This window comes from Pelophylax lessonae (genome assembly GCF_965119305.1).
Source record: "Pelophylax lessonae genome assembly, chromosome: 5".
Classification (NCBI taxonomy): Eukaryota; Metazoa; Chordata; class Amphibia; order Anura; family Ranidae; genus Pelophylax; species Pelophylax lessonae.
The window spans coordinates 83,832,326-83,855,376 of NC_138772.1; the positions used below are offsets into that span (position 1 = coordinate 83,832,326).

Below are 23,051 nucleotides of genomic sequence, written 5' to 3' on the forward strand. Positions count from 1 at the left end.
TGAAGTCAATGGCTAAGCGCAGCTAACCCGCAGGAAAGCTGCAGGTACACTGCACTGCACCCACAGTGCAACTGAGTGAAAGAAGTCCTATACTGCAGTGCCCAGTGTAATGCTTGACACTGACCTGAAGATCTCTTCTTTACTGCTGCTGGCACCACTCTGGGGACCACTAGCCCGGGATAACAGATAGAGTGCAGTTGGTATCACTCCGCATGGGACAGGAGCCAGCACTACAGAGAAGGCATCGGCTTGTGCACTCTTGCTCCCTACTACAGCACAAAGTTTTCAAGTAGTTCTCTGCGTTGCACTCTGATATTCTGGGATGGTGGGTCAGCAAGCCCAGACCGTGATCTACTAGTCACCTGCCCACTATTTTCTGGTTGCTGACCCCTGAAATAGACTATTCCAGAAGAGGAAATGGCTGTGACATGGTAGAGGGGAGAGGACTGTGCTAGGAATGGACTCACCTGGAGTCATCAGGTTTTCTACCAAGTTCAAAGGCACAGTGTAAGAGAATAGAAAAAAATGCTAAGGAAAAGAAATGCACTGTAAGTCAGAGTTTAAAAACATTTTTCTGTGAATTTTACCTGCCTTTAAGGTTTGAGACAGGGTCTCTTTAATGTAACCCCAATTTAAAGTGACTATCACTGATTTAATGTTTCTTATCTGCCTTTGTGTCACTTCCTAGATATTCTGGTTGAGCAAAAGCTCTGGCCATTCTGGTAATGTTGAAGATTGACCACTCCAGTCTGCACCCATTCCCATTGGCAGATGCGACAATCCACCATCGTGATTTGCCATTTAGACTCCTCGGGAAGTGCCTGAGCTTTGCAGATAAGAACTGTCCAAAATTCATCCATAGTAGCAGGAATGTTTTTGGCATAGTACATTTTGTGCGTTCATGTATTATGATCGGGAATAAAAAGAATGCTATTTACATTTCTTTTTCCAGAAGATCTAAATTTTTGCATATCCATTTCCAGCCCGGCTTATTGACGGCTGGGCAGTGCACTCCTCCAGGTCACGCCGCTCATCTGCCCTTCCGCCCTTTGGGATGTGCAGCGTGAAGATTGGTGATGATTCGTGTCCCTCTGACACAGCGCATCACCGATCAGGGTAAAGAGCCAATGACATTGGTTCTTTACCATGTGATCAGCTGTGTCCAATCACAGCTGATCCCCTGTAAACAGATACTGGTTCTCTGCATTTCCTTCCCTCAGCGGTGTCAGTGTCTGAGGAAAGGAAAGCCAATAACTGGCTTTCCTGTGATGGGATGTTTACACTAATACATGGCTTGACAAATTTGCTTTAAATCTAGGAGCCATCTAAAAAAGTTACGAGCCAGTATTTTTTAACGAACAAATCTTGCATGTAACATGTTCCTGAAGGTGAACTTCTCCTTTTGCTACCAGAGCTGTTTTTGTGATTTTTTTTATTTTTATTATGCACACGTTAAAAAAAATCATTTTGGGCTGAAAATTACATAAACTCCCAAACAGTATATCTTTTCTGAAAGCAGACACCCTAGAGAATAAATAGATACCCAACATGTGAAAGTTACACTTGTCAGTACCCATTATTTTCCATATGCAACACTTTAAAAGCCCCCTACAAGTCAAAAGTTAAGCTTTATGAAGGAGGTTTGGTGCTTTAATTATTGCTCTCATTCCTGCATGCGTGTTGGTATGTAATGTGTATCGCGATCAAAGTTTTCAGGCGTAGGTGCCCTGCCGCGTGCATTTATGTTTGTACATGCGTATATGTTGGGGGGGGGGGGGGATTTTATGAGCTTGGGTGTACCTTAAATTTTTAACAATTAAAAAACATTTTTTTATCACGTAATGGAGAAAAAGTCCCCATGTGGTGATTTATTTATTTATTTTTTGGTAACCGGTTCTCTTTAATGAGATATTCTAGGTCTAAAAGAGCGTTACATTCTTTCCCCGCCTTGATGGCTGGGGAAACTGTCAACTGGGACTCAGAAATTGTTACAGATCACTTCCGGGTCAAGTAGGGGGGGGGGGGGGGGGGATGTGTGTTCGCTCTGCTCCCAAAGCCCCCCGCCCCCTGGTTGCCCTCTCTACCCCGCACCAGCTTTGTCAGGGATACATAGTGGGGAGTGGTTATACATATTTTGTATGATTATCTTTCGTTCATTGATGGACACAGCTCCTTATCTTCTTGACAGTTGGGTTATACTGCCCTACAGGAGTAGGACACTAGGCAGGAAAAAAACTTGACTACGCCTATGGGGCAGTCCCAGGGGGTATACTCCCACTCAGCTATAGAGATTCAGTTTTCTCTTTCGTTTATTGATGGACACAGCTCTTCATCTTTATGACCGTAGGGTTATGCTGCCCCCTACAGTAGGACACTAGGCAGAGAAAAGCACAGCTTCCCCCTGCCTTTGCGAAATTGGCGTATCAATTGGTCCAGGGGCTACAGTTTGTCTGTGATGCCTCTTTGGATGCGGCTCCCTTGATTTCCAGACTGTCTGTACTGGTCCTGTCGCAGTGGTCCTTCGGAGTATTATCTGGCTGAAATGCTTGTCTGCGGATCAGACTTCTAAAAAGGCCTTATCTGATCTCCCATTTGTGGGGGATCGCCTGTTTGGAGCCTCCTTAGATGACATCATTAAGGGCCTCACAGGGGGGAAGAGTACTCTTCTTCTGCAGGCTTCCAAGGGCAAGGAGCCCCGTCATAGATGGGGGCCAGTCTTCTCGGCTCATAAGAGGCCTTTTCGTCCCTCAGGGTTTCAGGACAAGGGATCTAAACCCTTCAGAGCCTCCACCGGGGGGTTCCAGAAACACCTGGTCTGGCAAGTCACGAGCAGGCTCCTTCAGACCTGCGGACAAGGCTTCCTCTTCATGAAGGGGTGCCCTCACCTGTATCTGGGGTGGGGGAACTTCTTCGCTGGTTTACAGATCCGTGGACCTCCCTGGTAAAAATAAGTGGGTCCACAAAGTAATTCGGTCCGGCTTTTAGTTTCAGTCTTATTCTGTGGAAACATTCTTCCCTTCCAACCTGCGCTTGTCCCCACATCGCTTACGGGGTCTCTTTGGGGCGATGCAAGACTTGTTCAAGGGGTGATTGTCCCAGTTCCGACTTTGGAACATTTTCAGGGGTTTTACTCTAACCTGTTTACAGTTCCCAGGAAGGAAGGCAAGGTACGTCCAATTCTGGACTTCAAGGCGCTAAACTGCTTTGTGCAGATACAGAAGTTCTGAATGGAGTTCGTTTGCACAGTAGTGGAGTCCCTACAACACAGGGATTTTCTCACTTTTATCGACATCAAGGACGCCTACCTTCACATTGCAATATGTGTCGGTCACCAGCGCTTCCTCCTCTTTGCTGTGGGCTAGGTGCATTATCAGTTTGTGGGGTTACCCTTTGGACTCGCTTCCACTCCTTGGGTCTTTACAAAAGTGTTGGTCGCAGTACTAGCATTGTTGCATCAGCGGGGGATCCCGGTTCTTGGGTATCTTGCTGATCTTCTACGAGCAAAGTCCCTGACTGCTCTGATGGACAACTTGGAGATTACTCTGCGAGGGAGTTTGGTTGGATTCTGAACCTTCAGAAGTCTGCTCTGGTTCCGTCCACAAGACTGGACTATCTGGGTCTGACTCTGGACTCCGCCTCAGCCAGAGTGTTTCTTTCTCTGGAAAAACTCCAGAAATTGCAGGAGGCAATCCAGCTTCTGTTGTCCAGCAGACGGTCATCCCTCTGGGCTTGCATGTGGGTGCTGGGCCTGATGGTGTCTACCTTCGAGGCGGCTCCGTTTGCACAGTTCCACACGAGATCTCTTCAAAGAGAGATCCTGGCGAAATGGGACAAGAATCCTCAGTCTCTAGACAATCTGATCCTGTTGAGATCATGATCTGGTGGCTTCGTTCTCCAGTACTTTGACAGAGAAAATCCTTTCTCCCCCTGTACTGGACAGTTGTCACCACGGATGCCAGCTTATCTGGGTGGGGAGGTGTCCTCAGCACAGATTCTGTTCAGGGGGTTTGGACTCTTCCAGAGTCCAGACTGCCGATCAATGTACTGGAACTCTGGACTTTGTCTGGATCATTGTACAGTTTGCCTTAAGGGGTGTTCGGTACGCAATTAAATTGGACAATGCCACGGCCGGGGCCTATGTCAATCACCGAGGCAACACAAGAAGTGTCCTGGCAGCTCGGGAAGTAGCCGGTATTCTAAGGTGGACAGAACAATTTGTTTCAGCCCTCTCTGCTGTACACATTCCAGTGGTGGAAAATTGGCAAGCAAATGAACTCAGTCGACAGGAGTTGGACCAGGGGGAATGGTCACTTAATCCGGAGGTGTTTCATCAGTTGTGCCTCCGGTGGGGTACTCCTAAGGTGAAACTTTTAGCCTCTCGTCTCAACAGGAAGGTCCGGAGGTTTGTGGCACGGTCTCGGGATCCTCTAGCCGACGCCATGGATGTCTTAGTGGCTCCTTGGAGCCATTATCATCTGATTTACGTCTTTCCGCCCCTCTCAAACTTCTGACAAGACTCCTGCGCATGATCGAGACAGAAGGGATTATGGTCATTTTAGTGGCTCCAGATTGGCCTCGCCTGTCTTGGTACGCCGATCTGGTATGGGTGGTAGCAGATGCTCCTTGGAGACTTCCTCTCAGGGTAGATCTGCTGTCCCAAGGGCCAATCTTCCATCCTCCTTTACGGTCGCTGGCTTTAACGGCTTGGTTGTTGAAAGCCAGGTGCTGAAGGATGGAGATTTGTCTGAATCTGTTATTCTTACGCTGGTAATGGCTAGACAATCTACCTCTAGGAAGATCTACCTTGGGCCTTCTGTCATCAGACGTCAGTGCTGCAGGTTTACAAGGTGGCCATCTGGTCATCTGTGCACACTTTCACAAAGTTTTATAAGGTGGATGTGTTGGCATCTGTGGATGCTTTCTTTGTTCACAAGGTTTTGCAGGACCTGGTCCTCTTTGAGGGTGTATTGTTTTTTTCAGGTGAGCTCCAGTTGTTTATGGTTGAGCTCCATGTTACCTGGTTTGCTATGGTTTAGCTTTGGGAAATTTTTTCTTGTCCTCATGTTTGACACTGCTTTGGGGCGTCCAATCTGTCAAGAAGATGAGGAGCTGTGTCCGTCAATGAACGAAAGAGAAAATGGGATTTTTGACTTACCGTAAAGTCCATTTCTCTGATGTTCATTGAGGGGCACAGCACCCACCCCACTGTGGAGTTGGTTTTCTTCTGACACTGCTTGTAACAAAGCTGAATTCCTGTAGCTGAGAATGGGAGTATACTCCCTGGGACTGCCCCATAGGCGTAGTAATGTGTTTTCCTGCCCAGTGTCCTACTCCTGTAGGGGGCAGTATAACACAACTGTCAAGATGATATTGAACTGTGTCCATTGGTCAGTAGGGGGAGCTCTCAGCTCCTTTTTACACATTTTTCTTTATCACTTTATAGGCTGATGAAAAACCCTTCTTTTTCTTTTTTTTTTTTTACTAATACCAACAGCTCAGGGTTACATTTACACACAGAGCTAAATGATTAATTACAGTGAAACCTCACTTATCGAACGGCTCAGCCCAAACTTCCATTGAAATAAAGCCTCTAAGCAGGGCAGTGTCTGCTGTGCCATTGCTTAATCTAACTCACAATGCTCTGGAATCCTTTGTCATGATTTGAATTTATTTGTGAAACAAAGAATGAATAAAAGTTAAATAAATGAAATAAAACAGTTAAAGGAAATAATAAAACAAAAATAACATCAAGCCCAAACCATTATGGTTTCTCTTTAAGGATAGGGGATAGTATTTATATTAAAAAAGAATAGCGCAACCATGCAAAAGAAATGACTATTAAATATGGAGACAATCCATAAATAAAAATGGGGGTTTAGTCCCACCATATGGCCATATCGTGCTCAAGCCCACCACTGCGTCAAAGTACCCCATTATCAGTGGGTCCTACACTATCCATAGAAAAGGGGTGAATCCAGCCTCTCCAACCCTTGGAGACAACACTTCTTGCTGGGATGGATGTGCTAATGCACTACAAAGGACTCCTCCTGTATCTACTTGATGGTGGACTCTGATAGAGTACAGGTGTGTGTGGGGGGTGGGATGCTCAACCACAGAAGTCTGGTCAGACTGAATACATAAACAAGCAAAAAATTGGGGGAGCAAACCCTGAACATGTATATCTAAAGCCGGTGCAGCTATGGACCAAGCAACATGTATATTAAAAAAGAATAGCGCAACCATGCAAAAGAAATGACTATTAAATATGGAGACAATCCATAAATAAAAATGGGGGTTTAGTCCCACCATATGGCCATATCGTGCTCAAGCCCACCACTGCGTCAAAGTACCCCATTATCAGTGGGTCCTACACTATCCATAGAAAAGGGGCGAATCCAGCCTCTCCAACCCTTGGAGACAAGACTCCTTGCTGGGATGGATGTGCTAATGCACTACAAAGGACTCCTTCTGTATCTACTTGATGGTGGACTCTGATTATGGTGGGACTAAACCCCCATTTTTATTTATGGATTGTCTCCATATTTAATAGTCATTTCTTTTGCATGGTTGCGCTATTCTTTTTTAATATACATGTTGCTTGGTCCATAGCTGCACCGGCTTTAGATATACATGTTCAGGGTTTGCTCCCCCAATTTTTTGCTTGTTTATTATGTATTCAGTCTGACCAGACTTCTGTGGTTGAGCATCCCACCCCCCACACACACCTGTACTCTATCAGAGTCCACCATCAAGTAGATACAGGAGGAGTCCTTTGTAGTGCATTAGCACATCCATCCCAGCAAGGAGTGTTGTCTCCAAGGGTTGGAGAGGCTGGATTCACCCCTTTTCTATGGATAGTGTAGGACCCACTTATAATGGGGTACTTTGATGCAGTGGTGGGCTTGAGCACGATATGGCTATATGGTGGGACTAAACCCCCATTTTTATTTATGGATTGTCTGGGGGGGAGGGGGAGCCTCACAGCGCCGGGGACACAGGAGAATGTAATCAGGGCACTGATCACCAGTGCCCTGATTACTAAAGGTAAAAACACACACACAGTGCCCCCCCATCAGTGTCCACAGTGCCCGCCATCAGTGCCCCCCATCAATGCCCACAATCAGTGCCCATAGTGCTGCTAGTCAGTGCCCATCAGTGCCTGCTCATCTAAGCACTGATGAGCACTGACTGGCAGCACTATGGGCACTGAGTGTGGGCACTGATGGTGCTGCCCATCAGTGCCACCCGTCAGTGTCCAGTGCCATCCGCCAGTGCCCATCAGTGCCGCCTCTCAGTGCCGCCTCTCAGTGCCCAGCAGTGCCACCTCTCAGTGCCCAGCAGTGCCGCCTATCAGTGCTCATCAGTGCCGCCTATCAGTGCTCATCAGTGCGGCATATTAGTACCTCCTCATCAGTGCCCATAAGTGCCACCTCATCAGTGCCCATAAGTGCCACCTCATCAGTGCCCATAAGTGCCACCTCATCAGTGCCCATAAGTGCCACCTTATCAGTGCCCATAAGTGCCACCTCATCAGCCTATCAGTGCCCATCAGTGCCGCCTCATCAGCGCACATCAGTGAAGGAGAAAAATTTATTTTCAAAATTTACTCGCAGAAAATAAGAAAAACTTTTTTTTTTTTTTCAAAATTTTCTGTCTTTTTTCTTTTTTTTTGTAAAAAATAAAAAACCCAGAGGTGATTAAATACCACCAAAAGAAAGCTCTATTTGTGTGAAAAAAATTATAAAAATTTCATATGGGTACAGTGTAGTATGACCGCGCAATTGTCATTCAAAGTGTGACAGCGCTGAAAGCTGAAAATTGGCCTGAATGGGAAGGGCGTTTAAGTGCACAGAAGGCAAGTGGTTAATATACATGTTGCTTGGTCCATAGCTGCACCGGCTTTAGATATACATGTTCAGGGTTTGCTCCCCCAATTTTTTGCTTGTTTATTAGGGGATAGTATTTGCCATTCTGTTTATCGTCTTGAACAGGAGTAAGGATCTTAAAAATGACTAGTGCTCTTTAGCATTTGAACGGAAATATACATTTCTTCTGGACTACTGCTATTTATAGGTTTTTCACCCTATTTCCCTAAGAAATGGACACTGAGAATCACAGACATATCTCAAGCCAGTTCTATTTAGAATGTGTGCATTCAGTGAGTCATTTGTCAGTGTATGTTTCCAAAGAAAGTGACAGTTTGCCAAGCACTATGTGCAAGGGCCATTCATGTGGAACCCCCCAGAGATATGAGTCACTTGCCCTTCTCACACGGTGTAATAATACAGCCAGTGCACAGGCACAACACGCTCTGCCATTTGGGTCTAAGGGGCTTTCATGTCGCTAATATGTTTTAAATTTGTGTCTGAATATTTTGAAGGTGAACTCTGTACAAATATAAGAAAAGTAGTTTGAGATGTATTTAAAGAATAACATATTTTAACATAAAACAAATCTAAACTGCTCAGTCTGTCTTGATAGCAATTTAAAAAAAATGCAGTAAAGCAGCGCTCAGGGGAGGGGAAGGGGCAGCATTCTAACCAGTTAGTGCTCTATTGCATTGCGCAACTCACCAAGTTAATAGGTTGAACTGGATGGACTGATCTTTTTTCAACCTCACTATGTAATAGTATGTCTTTTTTTTTTTTATATATATACTTTTTCAAACTTTTTTATTTTTATATTTTTTATTGGTATAAATCCTTCTTGTATTGGGTGCTCCCATATACTGGTATATATTAAATAAGAAAGCCCAGCACTAGCTCTTCACTTGTTGACTTCTTATGTAGACTGAGAATTTAGATGACATTGTATCTGCTAGAAAAGCAGGAGGAAGATGTGTCCTGTACCAGGCTCACATTTGTCGCCTGCCATTTGCAAATAGGAAAGATATGTATTTATTTGCAGTATTTCATATTTACCTTTTAAAAAAAATTAAAAGTTTGTAAATGTATTTTCTCTTACGTCCTCCGACAGTCGCCGCCACCTCTAAGTCATCACTGTTGGTTATTGACTTCCCATCTGCAGGAATAGCTAGGCGTATAGACTTAGTTCAAAGACAAAATGCATTAGCATATACACACCCATGGGGGCTTTCCCATCTGGTCAATACCCCCCCTGCATCACCACTCCCAACTCAGTTTTAATCTGCCTAGCGTCAGGCATAGTCAGGCTTACCTTGTGCTGGGGCTTCAGTCTCAGCCTTCCTAATCTTTTCTTTGATTTTCTTTGAAAATGTCAGTTTTCTTCTCTTACTTTAGCTGTTTATTTTGTCAGCTTCTAGTGTTAGTCTTCTCTTCGGATGAAGATGGATCATGCGGTGCTGGGATTCGGACTGACCGCCCTGGTTCTCCAGAGCAAAAGGGTCAGATGGACCCCCAGCCCGCCATCGAGCGTTCAGCTATGTTTCGCCCTGGCATTACGAACGACCCATCCCTGTTCGCTACAGGGATGCAGCCGTGAGGTGGCTACCTCACAGGACTCGTCTGCGGTGCTGCAGCGTCATGTTCCTGGCTCACGGCACTCCCTGTCAGATGAGGACAGAGGTTTTCCGTGCATAGAGGCTCCCCACGCCATCTGGTACAGGTAAGTACTTCTGTGTGGGGCCTCTGTCTGGGGTGGCAGTCTGTGTTGCTGTGTGTTCCCCATGTCTGTGCCTGTGTGACTCCCTGTGCGATCCCTGTGCAGATACTGTATGTTGCCCAGGGGTCCCTGTCCCTGTGTCACTTTGGTGCATTGTTGGGGGTGCAGACTTTTTCTGGTTATGCGGCGACCGCAGCGGTGCATTTTCGCGCGGTCCGCCATCTTAACTATGGGCAAACATGTGTAGCTCCTCTGGGGCGATCCTGCATGTTATTTTGGCGCCATCCGCCGCCATTTTGTGGGCGGTGGAACGATCGGTCCGGCCGCATGTCGGCAGCCATTTTGGCGTAGCCTCCTATGCATCCCTATGGGGCAGCCATTTTCACAGGGTCTGGCATATAGTCCAGCCTACTCCAGCAGCACTTCCTTTCCATCAGCAGCAGGACATCGGTAGCAACGCTCTGCGAGCTCTGCAGGTTATCGCTCAATTTCCCTCTGTGCTATCGCTTCTGGCTCAGTTTCTTTTCTCCTTTGGGGGTCTTTTATCACTGTAGCAGTAGCAGTAGCGGTGGGCTGCGCACACCGCAGCGTTCTTAAAGGGGACAGTACGCCGTTTTTGCACTGTAGTTTGTTCTGATAACTTGAGCAATGGATTCTCAGGAAAGCAAGTTTCCTCCAGCTTTAGTGGGGGGCCCCAGTTCTCCTGTGGCTCCGCTGCGACCCGACCTGGCTGCTGTGGTGGCGACTTTGGTGGCAAATATGGAAATGCTGATGTCTGAACGGGCTGCGAGAAAGAGGCCCAGGCTGTCTCTCTCTTCTTATTCAGATGGGGATATGGCTGATGCTGCTGCGAGCGTGCCCTTTTCAGGGTCCCGCTCATCCTTGGACCCCCCGGGGTCTGAGGGGGAGGCTGAAATGGAGGGGGTTGACACCTCCTCCCCGGGGTCGCCTGAAGAACGGGCGACCATGGATCAGTTGATTGTGTCTGTAAAGGACACCTTACATTTAGAGGATGAGCCCTGTCCTCCGGGCATTGTGTCCTCGTTTGGGACACACAGGACTCGCAAGTCTGCACAGGTTTTCCCTTGCCCAGCTGAGTTTCATTACACTGTTAATGAAATGTGGCGCACGTTGAAACGTCCATTCCTGGTACCTAGTCGGTTCAAATTGCTTTATCCTTTTGCGCCGGCTACGGAATCACGATGGTGTGTGCCTCCACAGGTAGATCACACTGTGGCCGTGTTGAACAAGGCTACCTTGGTTCCTACTGAGGATACCCCATCTTTCCGGGATCCCACAGGCCGGCGGTTGGAGTCTCTTGCTTGCCATTCCTACACGGTGGCAGGTTCGTTGCTCAAACCCGTTTTCTTCGCGTCCGTTCTGGTGGTTCAGGCGGTGGCTGATTGGACTAAGATGCTTAGGAGCAATCTCGTGTCTGATGATGTGCCACCTGCCCGGCTGGAAATGGTGGATCAGATCCACCAAGGAGTCATGTACTTGTGTGATGCAGCCTTGAATGAGGCCCCCTTGGTGGCTCGCCTCTCTATTGTCGCGGTGCTTAACCGGCTGAAGAGCTGGTCGGTCGACCGGTCCTCGAGGAAAACTGTTGCTGATTTTCCCTATGCTGGCTCTTGCCTTTTTGGCGAGGCGTTGGACACCCTGGTGAAAGGCGTCACGGGGGGGCAAGAGCACTATGCTGCCCCAGAACCCGAAGAACAAGTCTTTTCGAGGCAAGCGGGGTTCTGCGCCTAGATCCAATCAGGGGTCCTTTCGTGCCTTTCGGAACCAATCCAAGGGCAAGCCCTTCAAGGCCCAGGGCAACCAGAAGAAGCCCTGGGTGGGTAAGCAGAAGGCCGGCAATGACAGCTCGGCGGGTCAATCAGCCTCTGCCTGAAGGGGCGCCCTCACCCGTTTCAGGGGTGGGGGGACATTTGCGCGGTTTCCTCCAACCTTGGCTGCTCCAGATATCGGACAGGTGGGTTCAGGAAATCATTTGATCAGGTTACAAGATCGAATTCCTTTCCCGGCCGGCGGACAGATTCTTTCCCTCCAATCTTCATCTGCTTCCGGGGCGTCTGCAGGACTTGCATCAAGCGGTGCAGGACCTGCTTGCTCAGGGAGTGATTGTCCCAGTGCCTCATCGGGACAGGTTTCGGGGGTTTTATTCAAATCTGTTCACTGTGCCCAGGAAGGAGGGCAAAGTGCGTCCTATTCTGGACCTGAAAGCGCTTAACCGCTTCGTGCTCGTGTTCGGAAGTTTCAAATGGAGTTTCTCCGTTCGGTTGTGGCCCCCTCGAGTCCAGGAGAATTCCTGGCTTCGATGGATCTGAAGGATGCGTACCTGCACATCCCCATTTTCGAGGGTCATCAGTGGTACCTTTGGTTTGCTATCGCAGAGGACCGCTACCAGTTTGTGGCGTTACCTTTCGGTCTCGCTTCAGCACCAAGGGTGTTTACCAAAGTGTTGGCGCCGGTTCTGGGCCTGCTGCGGGCCCAGGGCATTGCGGTCCTGGGTTACCTGGATGATCTGCTTCTGAGATCACGTGCCAGCCAGGACCTTGTGCGCGATCTGTCCATCACGGTACAGACGCTCCAGGAGTTCGGATGGACCATCAACGTTCAGAAATCGGCGTTGTCTCCATCGCTTCGCCTTCCCTACCTGGGAATGGTTCTGGACTCTGCTCAGGCAAAGGTGTTCTTGCCGGAGGACAAGCTCCGGACTTTGCGGGACGAGCTCAGGTCCCTCAGGGACAACCCGTCCTCGTCACTCAGGACCTGTATGCGGGGCCTGGGGTTGATGGTGTTGGCCTTCGAGGCGATTCCCTTTGCCCAGTTCCACACGTGGGCTCTCCAGAAGGAGATCCTGGCCAGGTGGGACAGACTACCTCAGTCCTTGGATCTGGATGTGTCCTTGAGTCATCAGACCAGATTGGCTCTTCTGTGGTGGATCCAGTCCCCGTCGGTGGCGGAAGGCAAGTCCTTCCGTCCATTGGTGTGGATGGTGGTTACCACGGACACCAGCCTGTCGGGCTGGGGTGGAGTCCTGGGCAACCTGTCTGCCCAGGGCACTGGGTCCGAGGAGGCTCCCTCCCGATTAAATGTGCTGGAATTGCGAGCGATCAAACTCTGTCTCTTCCAGTGGTCGAACAGTCTCCGGGGCCTGCCTGTCCGCGTACAGACGGACAATGCTACCGCGGTGGCTTACATCAACCACCAGGGGGGCACCAGGAGTGCTCGAGCGGCCCGGGAGGTGACCAACATTCTGTCTTGGGCCGAGACTCATGTCCCGGCGATCTCAGCTGTTCACATTCCGGGTGTGGAGAATTGGCAGGCCTACTATCTGAGCCGCCAGACCCTGGACCAGGGAAAATGGTCCCTACACCCGGAGGTCTTTCAGATGCTGTGTGCGAGGTGGGGATCCCCGGACGTGGATCTGTTCGCATCCCGGCTAAATCAAAAGGTGGAAAGGTTCGTGGCAAGAACGCGCGATCCGTTGCCGGACGCGTTGGTGGCCCCTTGGCATCAGTATCGTCTGCGGTACGCCTTTCCTCCGAATCAGTTACTATCCCGGTTCCTCCGCAGATTGGTCTCGGAACCACACATGGTGATTCTGGTGGCTCCGGACTGGCCTCGCCGGTCCTGGTACGCCGACGTTGTTCATCTGACAGTGGCGCCTCCGTGGCGTCTGCCTGTGCGGGAAGATCTCCTGTCTCAAGGTCCGATCTTCCATCCTGCTTTACAGTCACTGGCTTTAACGGCCTGGCTGTTGAGACCCAGGTCTTGAAGGACAAGTGTCTCTCCCCTGAGGTTATCCCTACCCTAATCAAGGCTAGGAAATCCTCCTCTGGTAAGATCTATTACCGTACCTGGAAAGCTTATTTTGCCTGGTGTGAGTCCAGGGGGTTCTCCCCTCGTTCTTACTCGGTGTCGAGAGTGTTGGCTTTCCTCCAGTCTGGAGTGGATCAGCGCCTGGCGCTGGCCACGATAAAGGGCCAGGTGTCTGCACTGGCTGTCCTTTTCCAACGCCCTGTGGCGTCTCATTCCTTGGTTCGCACCTTCATTCAAGGTGTGCGACATTTGGCTCCTCCCAGGAAGGAGCCTTTACCTCCATGGGACTTGAACTTGGTTCTGTCCGCGTTACAGCGTGCTCCCTTTGAAAACATCAGGGAGATATCGTTGCCTCTGCTGTTGAAAAAGGTTGCTTTTTTAGTGGCGATCACTTCGGCTTGCAGAGTGTCGGAGCTGGCGGCGTTGTCTTGCCGCTTCCCGTACTTGATAATTCACAAGGACAAGGTGGTTTTGCGACCACCCCCATCCTTCCTTCCCAAGGTGATCTCGGAGTTCCACCTTAATGAGGACATTGTCCTACCTTTGCTTTGTATGAAGCCTAAGCATCCTAAGGAGATTGCCTTGCATTCCTTGGATGTTGTTAGGGCGATCAGGGTTTACCTGTCGTCTACGGAATCCTTTCGGAAGACGGATTCCCGATTTGTCCTTCCTGAGGGGTCTCGGAAGGGCATGGCTGCGTCTGCAGCAACTATTGCCAAATGGATCAGACAGACCATTGAGCAGGCTTATGCCTTGAAGGAACGGGTTCCGCCCTTCCCTGTTAGAGCGCACTCCACCAGGTCTTTGAGTGCGTCCTGGGCCTATTGGCATCGGGCCTCGGTGACCCAGGTGTGCAAGGCTGCGACTTGGTCGTCGGTGCACACCTTTTCCAAATTCTACAAAGTAGATGTTCTGGCATCAGCTGATGCTTCTTTTGGCCGCAAAGTTCTCAGTGCGGCAGTGCCATGATGGACCCTTGAATTTTTTCTGGGTCCCTGGCTGTTGGCATTTGCTTTCCTGGGCTGTTGCTCCTGTTGAGCATTGTTTTTTCTGTTGCCCGGTTGGTTCTCTTACGGTGCATGTAAGATTCCTTTCTCTGATGTGGGTGCTGCGTTGCCTTTTCTGCAGTTGCGTCTCCCACCCCTCATGTCTATACTGCTTTGGGACATCCCAACAGTGATGACTTAGAGGTGGCGGCGACTGTCGGAGGACGTAAGAGAAAACTGAATTTTTGTAAAATCTTACCTGTAAAATTCCTTTCTCTGAGTCCTCCGACAGTTGCCGCCCCCGCCCCTCTTTTGGGGTTCTTATTACCTACTGCTATGCTACCAAACTGAGTTGGGAGTGGTGATGTAGGGGGTTATTGACCAGATGGGACAGCCCCCATGGGTTTGTATATGCTAATGCTTTTTGTCTTTGGACTAAGTCTATATGCCTAGCTATTCCTGCAGATGGGAAGTCAATACCCAACAGTGATGACTTAGAGGTGGCGGCGACTGTCGGAGGACTCCGAGAAAGGAATTTTACAGGTAAGATTTTACAAAAATTCCGTTTTTTTTTCTCCTGAACTTAATACATTTGTATTTGTGTTGAAACATTTATAGACTTGCTTTCAAAGATGATTTCCCACAAAAAAACATTTAAGAAGTTAGCCTTTTGTTACTCAGCACCCATGCTTTTTTGGACCAAGTTAGCTATTTATAGTGCTCAATAAGTTTGGCATGCAGCACATTTGACTGACCACACTCCAATCATCCAGGACTGGTGGTACAAGGGCTATGCTGCTGTTAAAATGAATAGTCTGGTGACGGACGGGCTCCTTTCAAGCACAATTGCAGTGTTTGTTGGACAGTATCAGTAGTTCACCGATTGATTTTGTTGTGGCCTGGGGTCTCGCTTTTACTTAATGTGGATTTGAACTATCACATATACCCAGTGAACTGACTGGCCTCAGGTGATCCACAGATGAAACCTATCCTCATACATAACTTGTACCTGTTTATCTGTAGTCTTCTCTTCTATACATTCGTTCAAAGTCCTGAATTTATACAGCTTGTCTGAGCTGTCAGACTAAAGGGGGCGGTGAGCTAAAGTCACACTGCAGAGCTCAGTGAGGAGAGGTCTGAGAGCTGATTGGAGGGGGGAAGTGTAAAACCCCCCCATCACACAGGAACAGAGCTCAGGCTGTCAATCAGCTGAAGATCCCTCCCCTGCCACCATTTTTCTCTTGGTGTCAGGAAAACTTGTCAGAAGATTCATGCTGATAGCAGATGAATTCTGTTTCAACACTTAGTGCTCTTAATTGAGACGAGTGCTTTACTATAGGGGAATATGCTTTGTTCATATTTCATGTCTGAGGTTTACAACCAATTTAAAGTGACTTTAAGCAATATCCTCATTTTCCAAATATCCATACACATGTACTACTTAATGGCTCTATTATCTATTAATCTTCCAAACCTCTCCTTTTCTCTTGCTTACATTTTTTTGGGACGAGCAATGCACTTTATTGGAAGTCGTGGGCACACTGCGCTATGAACACTACAATGCCATAGAATTTCGGGAATAAGATGTTGGCTGCATTCCTACATATCGTGGGACTATGGAGAATGAACATAGTCGCCCCTTAACTCACAATCTTATCAAAGCAGCAACAATAAAAAGGCTGTGAGCAATAGAAGGTGCTATTGTTGTTAGGAATACATACTTAACTAGAGTAAAATGTGTATACATCCAAAAGCCCTGAGACTGCTACTGGGTGCCGCCATCTGGGTTGTGATGTCAGCAACCCCCAGCAGACTTAGAGCTCATGTGACAGTCTCTAGTAATCTTTTTTTCTCTTCTATAGTACTCTTCTCTCTTCCCTGACAGCTAATAAAAGGTTGTGTAGAGAGGTGATTGGAGGGGCAGAGGCGCTTGGCCAGTACAGACAGTAATTAGACAATCCCAGAGGAGAAGGGGGAACTGTAGCTGAGTTAAGGAATTGACTCTTCCTGGATTAGTAGCACATTGCAAGTGAATAAAAAAATAATTTATGGAAAGGGAGAACACTTAAAACATTTAAAATACTGTGCTTCTTGCAAATATTTAAGTTGGTGACAGGGTCTCTAAAACAATCCCAATCTTTAGGTATTGTTCAACCATCAAAAATGCGTAATTTGTTTTGTATTAACACTGTGTATATGGCTGGATTAACAATACTGTATATAGATTTTTATTTTTCACTAATTGTGCCATCAGTTTAGTTAAATATATTTACCGATTTCCTTTTTTTTTTTTTTTAGGTAAAAAGGACAAATGCATCATTGAAGACAATGACTGCACATTTGTCAGTGACCTGAGCAAAATTAAGCCATCGGCAAACACAGAACCGCTAGGTGAGTCATTATCAATGGGCAAGCAAACCTGAACTAAAAGTGAGGTCAGTAGGAAGAGTTTAAAGACATGAACATAGCCTATTGCCATTCGGTGCAGGACGTGGGCGGGGCAATTGGTTATATAATATGCTGTTAGCAGTGAGTTGGTTAATAGGTTAGAATTGTTTAGTGGCAAAGTTTTAGGCATAAATTTGCTGATTCTTATTATATATCCTGCTATTAGCAGTAAGAATACTCCTTTCTATATATACAGGTGCATCTTCTAACATTAGAATATCATCAAAAAGTTAATTTATTTCAGTAATCTAATTTAAAAAGTGAAACCCATATATTTTATATTGATGCGATACACTCAGAGTGATATACAGTATTTCGAGCATTTCTTTATTTTAAATTTGATGTCTATGGCTTACAGCTAGTAAAGAACAAAAATTCAGTATCTCAGAAAATTAGAATATTACATAAGTCCAATAGAAAAAAAAAGGATATATAATACAGGAATGTTGGCATACTGAAAAGTATGTCCATGTACAAGATAGTATGCACTCAATACTTGGTCGGGGCTCCTTTTGGATGAATTACTGCATCAATGTGGAGTGACATGGAGGCGATCAGCCTGTGGCACTGCTTAAGTGTTATGGAAGCCCAGGTTGCTTTGATAGCGGCCTTCAGCTCATCTGCATTGTTGGGTCTGGTGTCTCATCTTCCTCTTGACAATACCCCACAGATTCTCTATGGAGTTTAGGTCAGGCGAGTTAGCTGGCCAATCAAGCACAGCGATACCATGATTAAACCAGGTGATTGTACTTTTGGCAGTGTGGGCAGGGGACAAGTCTTGCTGGAAAATTAAGTCAGCATCTCCATAAAGCTGGTCAGCAGAGGGAAGTGCTCTAGAATTTTCTGGTAGAGGGCTGAGCTAACTTTGAACTTGAAAAAACACAGTGGACCAACACCAGCAGACAACATGGCTCCCCATATTGATCTTATGTAATATTCTTATTTTCTGAGATACTGAATTTTGGGATTTAACCATCTGTAAGCCATAATCATCAAAATTAAAAGAAAGAAATGCTTGTCTCTGTGTGTAACGCAGCCATTTAAAATGAGTTTCATTTTTTTAATTGAATTGCTGAAAAAAATGTACATTTTGATGATATTCTAATTTGATAAGATGCACCTGTATTTTGAGAATGCCATTCAAGCCCAAAGTGTCTTTTTAGCTATTTCGTCATGTTTTATTGATATTTTCTTATTGAACCAGTCATTTATATAGTCGCTCCATGCACTTTGTGAGAACAGGTTTACTGCTTTTGGGATTTATGCCCTTTGCTTCGGTATGCCAATTGTCTTGTTTGGTTGTTTGAATGTATGTAAAAACCTAAAACCTCTTAATAAAAATTATTTAAAAGAAAAAATACATGAAGATGCCTATTTACTAAGACAAAGAGCACTGTACTCCATAGAACTCAGTGTAAATGTCTTTTTTTCCCCCTGTTGCCTGACTTCAGATTGTTGCTGTTGGTAAGTTGTACTTTGCCGGTAAATGTGAGTCTGCCAGAGCTATTGTTTGGCAGCTATATGCTAGTAACTATAAAGCTGGCTATAGAGTCAGAAAATAAATGCCAGTTCCATCTGATTTTACCTGCATTAGGCAGAATTCCCAAGATGGTGAACACCAGTGAAGCCCTGTGTCTAGCTGATTGACAGACAGGAATGACCCAGAAGACGAGTTAGAAAAGTTAGGTTAGTGAACCTAATATGCAGTATGAGACTCCTGCCAGTAGACAAACCTGTGGGTTGTTAGACTCTGCCTACAATTCTCTTTTGGATCTATGGTAAAATTTATGTATGTGCATTTAGTGGCTACATGCTGTGTTTTTATTTAGATATAATAATGTAACTAAGGATATGGAAGGGATGTATAGAAGCTTGTCAAGACAGTCATAGACCAAGCTCCATTGACCCAACAACCAATATTTAAATTGATCATCCCTTTTCACTGTCTTGTTGCCCAAGTCAATTTAATGTAAATTTGGTAAGTTAACTTTTTAAGCCATAATGTTAGATTTACACTTGTATATATTTTTTTTATATAGATAAGCTCCTTGCTGAGTTTCTGGAGTTTTATGGAAATTTTGACTTCAGCAAGAATTGTATAGATATTCGCAAGGTAAATGTCTTTTGTGTTCTGTTTGTGTACCGCGCATAATGTACATACTTTGCTCGATAAACATTGCAAAGCAGCACCCTCAAGTTTGCAGCATTCAGCATTTATATGCAGTATGAATATATTTACAGTTTGGGTGATGAAAAGTAGCAGTAAGGAATGTGAATATGCCAACTATAGCAATCATATCTAAACGCTTATTTGTCAACTTGAAGCCCATCTCTAGGCAAAATACAACTTTCCTGCCAACCCCTTTTAACCTTTCAGCAGTCAGGTCAAAACCTAACTAAGCTTAAACCTGCTCCCATCCTCATTCTAAGCCCTATACTAACTAAACTGTAAAGGAAAGATATGTATACTTACTAATCTCAGGGCACTCCTGTCCGGTCAAAAGATCTCCCCAGCAGCCGGCTTCAGGGGAGAGGAGAGAGCATCAACAACAGCTGCAGTGCCTGAGAGTTGACCTCCCCCTATAGACTTACTATGGGGCATGTATTGTCCTCGATTCTCTCCTCTCCCCTGAAGCCAACGCTGGGAGCCGATCGTGTGACCAGACTGGAGCACCTTTAGATTAGGCATTTATACACATCTTTCTTTTACAGAGTAGTTGGCATAAAAAAAAGTAGGTGAATATACCCAAGGGTGTCTTCTTTAACTTCTGGTGCGGTTAACTAGTCATACACCATGACAACCTATCATTTAATAAGACCTACACAATGCAAAATATTACTTTAAACCTTTGTGTAGTTTTGTTTGGGTAGAAACATATGCATTATCTTTATGGACACCATCCCTAATGTTATTTTACAGTAGACCATGTTAAATATCAGTTGCTGCAAACATGAGAAGACCTACAGTAAAACTCAACAGGTGACGACCTTTATTGCACAAATTCTGCACCCCCAACCTCCACGTTGCCCTGTGCTCCCATCAATGTGTTTAAGGGCTTATGCACATGGGCAGTTTGACCCATATAGTGTAATATCTTAACAGGTTTGGGTTCAACAAGCACAGTTCGGCTGTATACTGTCCTCAGCAGTACTTGCATTTGAGTTTGTATGTGTTCGGGAATGTATGCCACGAATGCAAAATTTCTGCATTTGGGACATGCAACCCCAAAAGTGAGTACCCCACATAATAGTGTCCAACTGCCTAAAGCCACAATGTAATTCAGCCTGTCATTGATTTTGACAGGCTGCTAGCAGTGGGCCCTTGCTTGCAGAAAAAAAAAAAAAAAAACGGATTTTGCGCTGTATGGGCCAAACCACACATGAACATTAGCCCTGAATGTGAATTGTTTGAAGAACTGTTTTCCTTTGTTCTGAGATGCTTACCAATGCCATTCTGTCACATCATTCTGCTTACAAAACACTAGAACTCTCAGATGTAATAGATTACATGTGGAAGATATAGCAAATTAGAATGGCATTCTCAGAGTGGACTTTACTGGCACAACATCATGACACAAAGTCGTAAAAAACTGTAATTTTTATTCAAAAAAATATTAAAAGTGTTTTAAAAACACACATATATAAAAGGCATTGTTATAAAAAAATGTAGTGCAGCAATAATGACTCAAAATTATGGATGGCCAAAGGTGAGCCCCACCATACCACACCATACAACATAATAAGCAAAATCGGAAACCATATGTTCTAATATTAGAACCATGAGGTGAAAGGTTTGATGGTAGGTTTCCAACGGTGGCAGTGGATTCACTTGTAAACGACAATGTTCTCTACATGTTTCTCGCTTCTTCTGGAGAATATCGTTCGATATATTAGTCAGAGTCTAAGAGGAAAAGGGGACATGCATGAGAAATCATACAACATGGCCCATTTTCAATAAAAACAATGCTCGAACGGCACACACAGGTATACGGTAAAGGCCATATACCTGTTGTGTATGTACACAGCTCTATATAACACCTTACCAATAATGAATCAAGCGTTGCAAAATACACTGGACAATCCAAAAACCTCAGATAATTAGCTACAGCGGCGGATCAGCAAATGTCAAAGCTCAAACCAGATGGAGGTGGGGGGATATTAAAGGTGGAAACAATCTTCAGACCTATTTGTATAAAATATACGTGTAAATGGATAATCCACTGACTTCTAAATGGATTTCTGCATATATAATGGTAATATGATAACAGATGATAAGCCAGTGGTCCATAGAGCAGTATCTATCCTTACCAGGGTCCAATATGGAAAACGGAAGCAGTGTGTATGTTGCAAAATAGTAACATCAGGAAGTTCAAACGGGGCAACAAAGGACAACCCTGTGTCCCTCCACATTTAAGGTTAACCCTCGATATCTCCAGGGGTAAGTATGGTGGCTTCAATCTAGATTCAAGAAATCATGACCATATGAGTAATGAAGCAGTATAAGTAGACACTACATATAACTGGTAGTTAGCTATATTCCTATGGACTATGAGGGTACCCTCTTACATACCTAACAGTATATAGGATTTAGATAATCCTCCCCTAGGAAGCAGAAGTTCTGGTCCTCACACTGGGGTGGAGAAATCCCCGCTCTGGGAGCCAGACCGACAGCTATGTCAGTCTGGTTTAAATAACCCCCAACTGAGTGACTGGGGGCTGTGTTTGCTAGCGCATGCGTGGCTTACGTGAGAAAAGGAGGGGCGTTACCATGCCGGGCTGAGTGACGTCAGACGCCTTTTTGGCACCAGCAGTCACTCATGTTTTTGGATTGTCGAGCGTATTTTGCAACGCTCGATTTATTATTGGTAAGGTGTTATATAGAGCTGTGTACATACACAACAGGTATACGGCCTTTTCCGTATACCTGTGTGTACTGTTAGAGCATTGTTTTTATTGAAAATGGGCCAGGTTGTATGATTTCTCATGCATGTCCCCTTTTCCTCTTAGACTCTTTGACTAATATATCTTAACGATATTCTCCAGAAGAAGCGCAATAGTGTGAAACATGTAGAGAACATTATCGTTTACAAGTGAATCCACCGCCACTGTTGGAAACATACAATCAAACCTTTCACCTCACGGTTCTAATATTAGAACATATGGTTTCTGGTTTTGCTATAAATTATTTTGTAATATTTGCTATATAGTATAATCTAAGGATTTTCTTTTTGTTTTTTTCTAGGGCGTAGAGAAAAATAAGCAAGATTCCTCTCCACTGTGCATCCAGAATCCATTTGAACAGTCATTGAACATAAGTAAAAATGTTAACAAGTCTCAGCTGGAGCGATTTGTCCATTTGGTTCAAGAGAGCTCCTGGACTCTGCAAGAGCAGGCTGGTCAGTCATCGGAAAGTGGGAAAGAGACCTGGGGACTTGCCTCAATACTGCTTACTGCTGGTTCTGAGAAAGCATCCAACTCAAAGAAAAGACTGGCCAGTGATAGAATCAGTAGCCTCCTAGATTCCCTGAGAGCCAGTAATAACAACAGGAGAACGACAACCGAGAAGCATAAGGCAGAACACTGACCTCTGGTATTGCCCTGTTTGTGCATATTGCACTCAGATTTTAACCATCTTCTGAATCCTGAAGAATGTCAGTGTTTCGTGCACAAGTGATTGATAAAGTAGTTTATTGACATCAACCCACTACAGACTGTTTTGGATTTGTAAACTTTAAATATCTATTTTATATTTGAATCAGATTGGATTATAGGAGCCCAATAAATTTTGTTGGGAATAGATTAGTATGTTTAATTGTATGGCATCTTTTGTGCTGTCGTGGAGATGATCTATTGTGTCTATAATGGCTGCTTAATCTGTTCTCTGCACAGTAGCTATTGAAGCTGATGTACCTACTGCATATAATTTAAATGCTGAACCCAAACTCCAAAGGGCTGAAAATTGCAGGGTTAACCTTCGGGAACAGGGCTCTGCATTGTAGTGCTTTCCAGACTGCTGTGCTCTGCAATAGCTGGCTACAAAGCGCTCTCCAGATCTAGAGCTATGGCATGACCCAGTCTCTGAAGACGTGCATAGTGAGTAAAGCCTAGTACACACGCTGTTCCCCACCTAGAACAGTGGGAGTATTGCACGTGAATGTCTCTTTGTCCTTTTATTAGTCCTGTACCTTCTTGTAAGGTCAGCAGACA

The 23,051-nt window shown here is 45.6% G+C and overlaps 1 protein-coding gene across 1 annotated transcript in view; it reads left to right on the forward strand.

Annotated features, from left to right (window-relative positions):
- MTPAP (mitochondrial poly(A) polymerase) overlaps positions 1-22,643 on the forward strand; it is a 71,566-nt gene extending 48,923 nt beyond the window's left edge. Inside the window, exons 7-9 of the mRNA XM_082258509.1 lie at positions 16,695-16,787; positions 18,884-18,957; positions 22,087-22,643. Coding sequence (XP_082114635.1) covers positions 16,695-16,787; positions 18,884-18,957; positions 22,087-22,428 — 509 coding nt within the window. The 3' untranslated portion in view covers positions 22,429-22,643. The remainder of the gene's footprint in view (positions 1-16,694; positions 16,788-18,883; positions 18,958-22,086) is intronic.
- Positions 22,644-23,051: the final 408 nt, after the last annotated feature.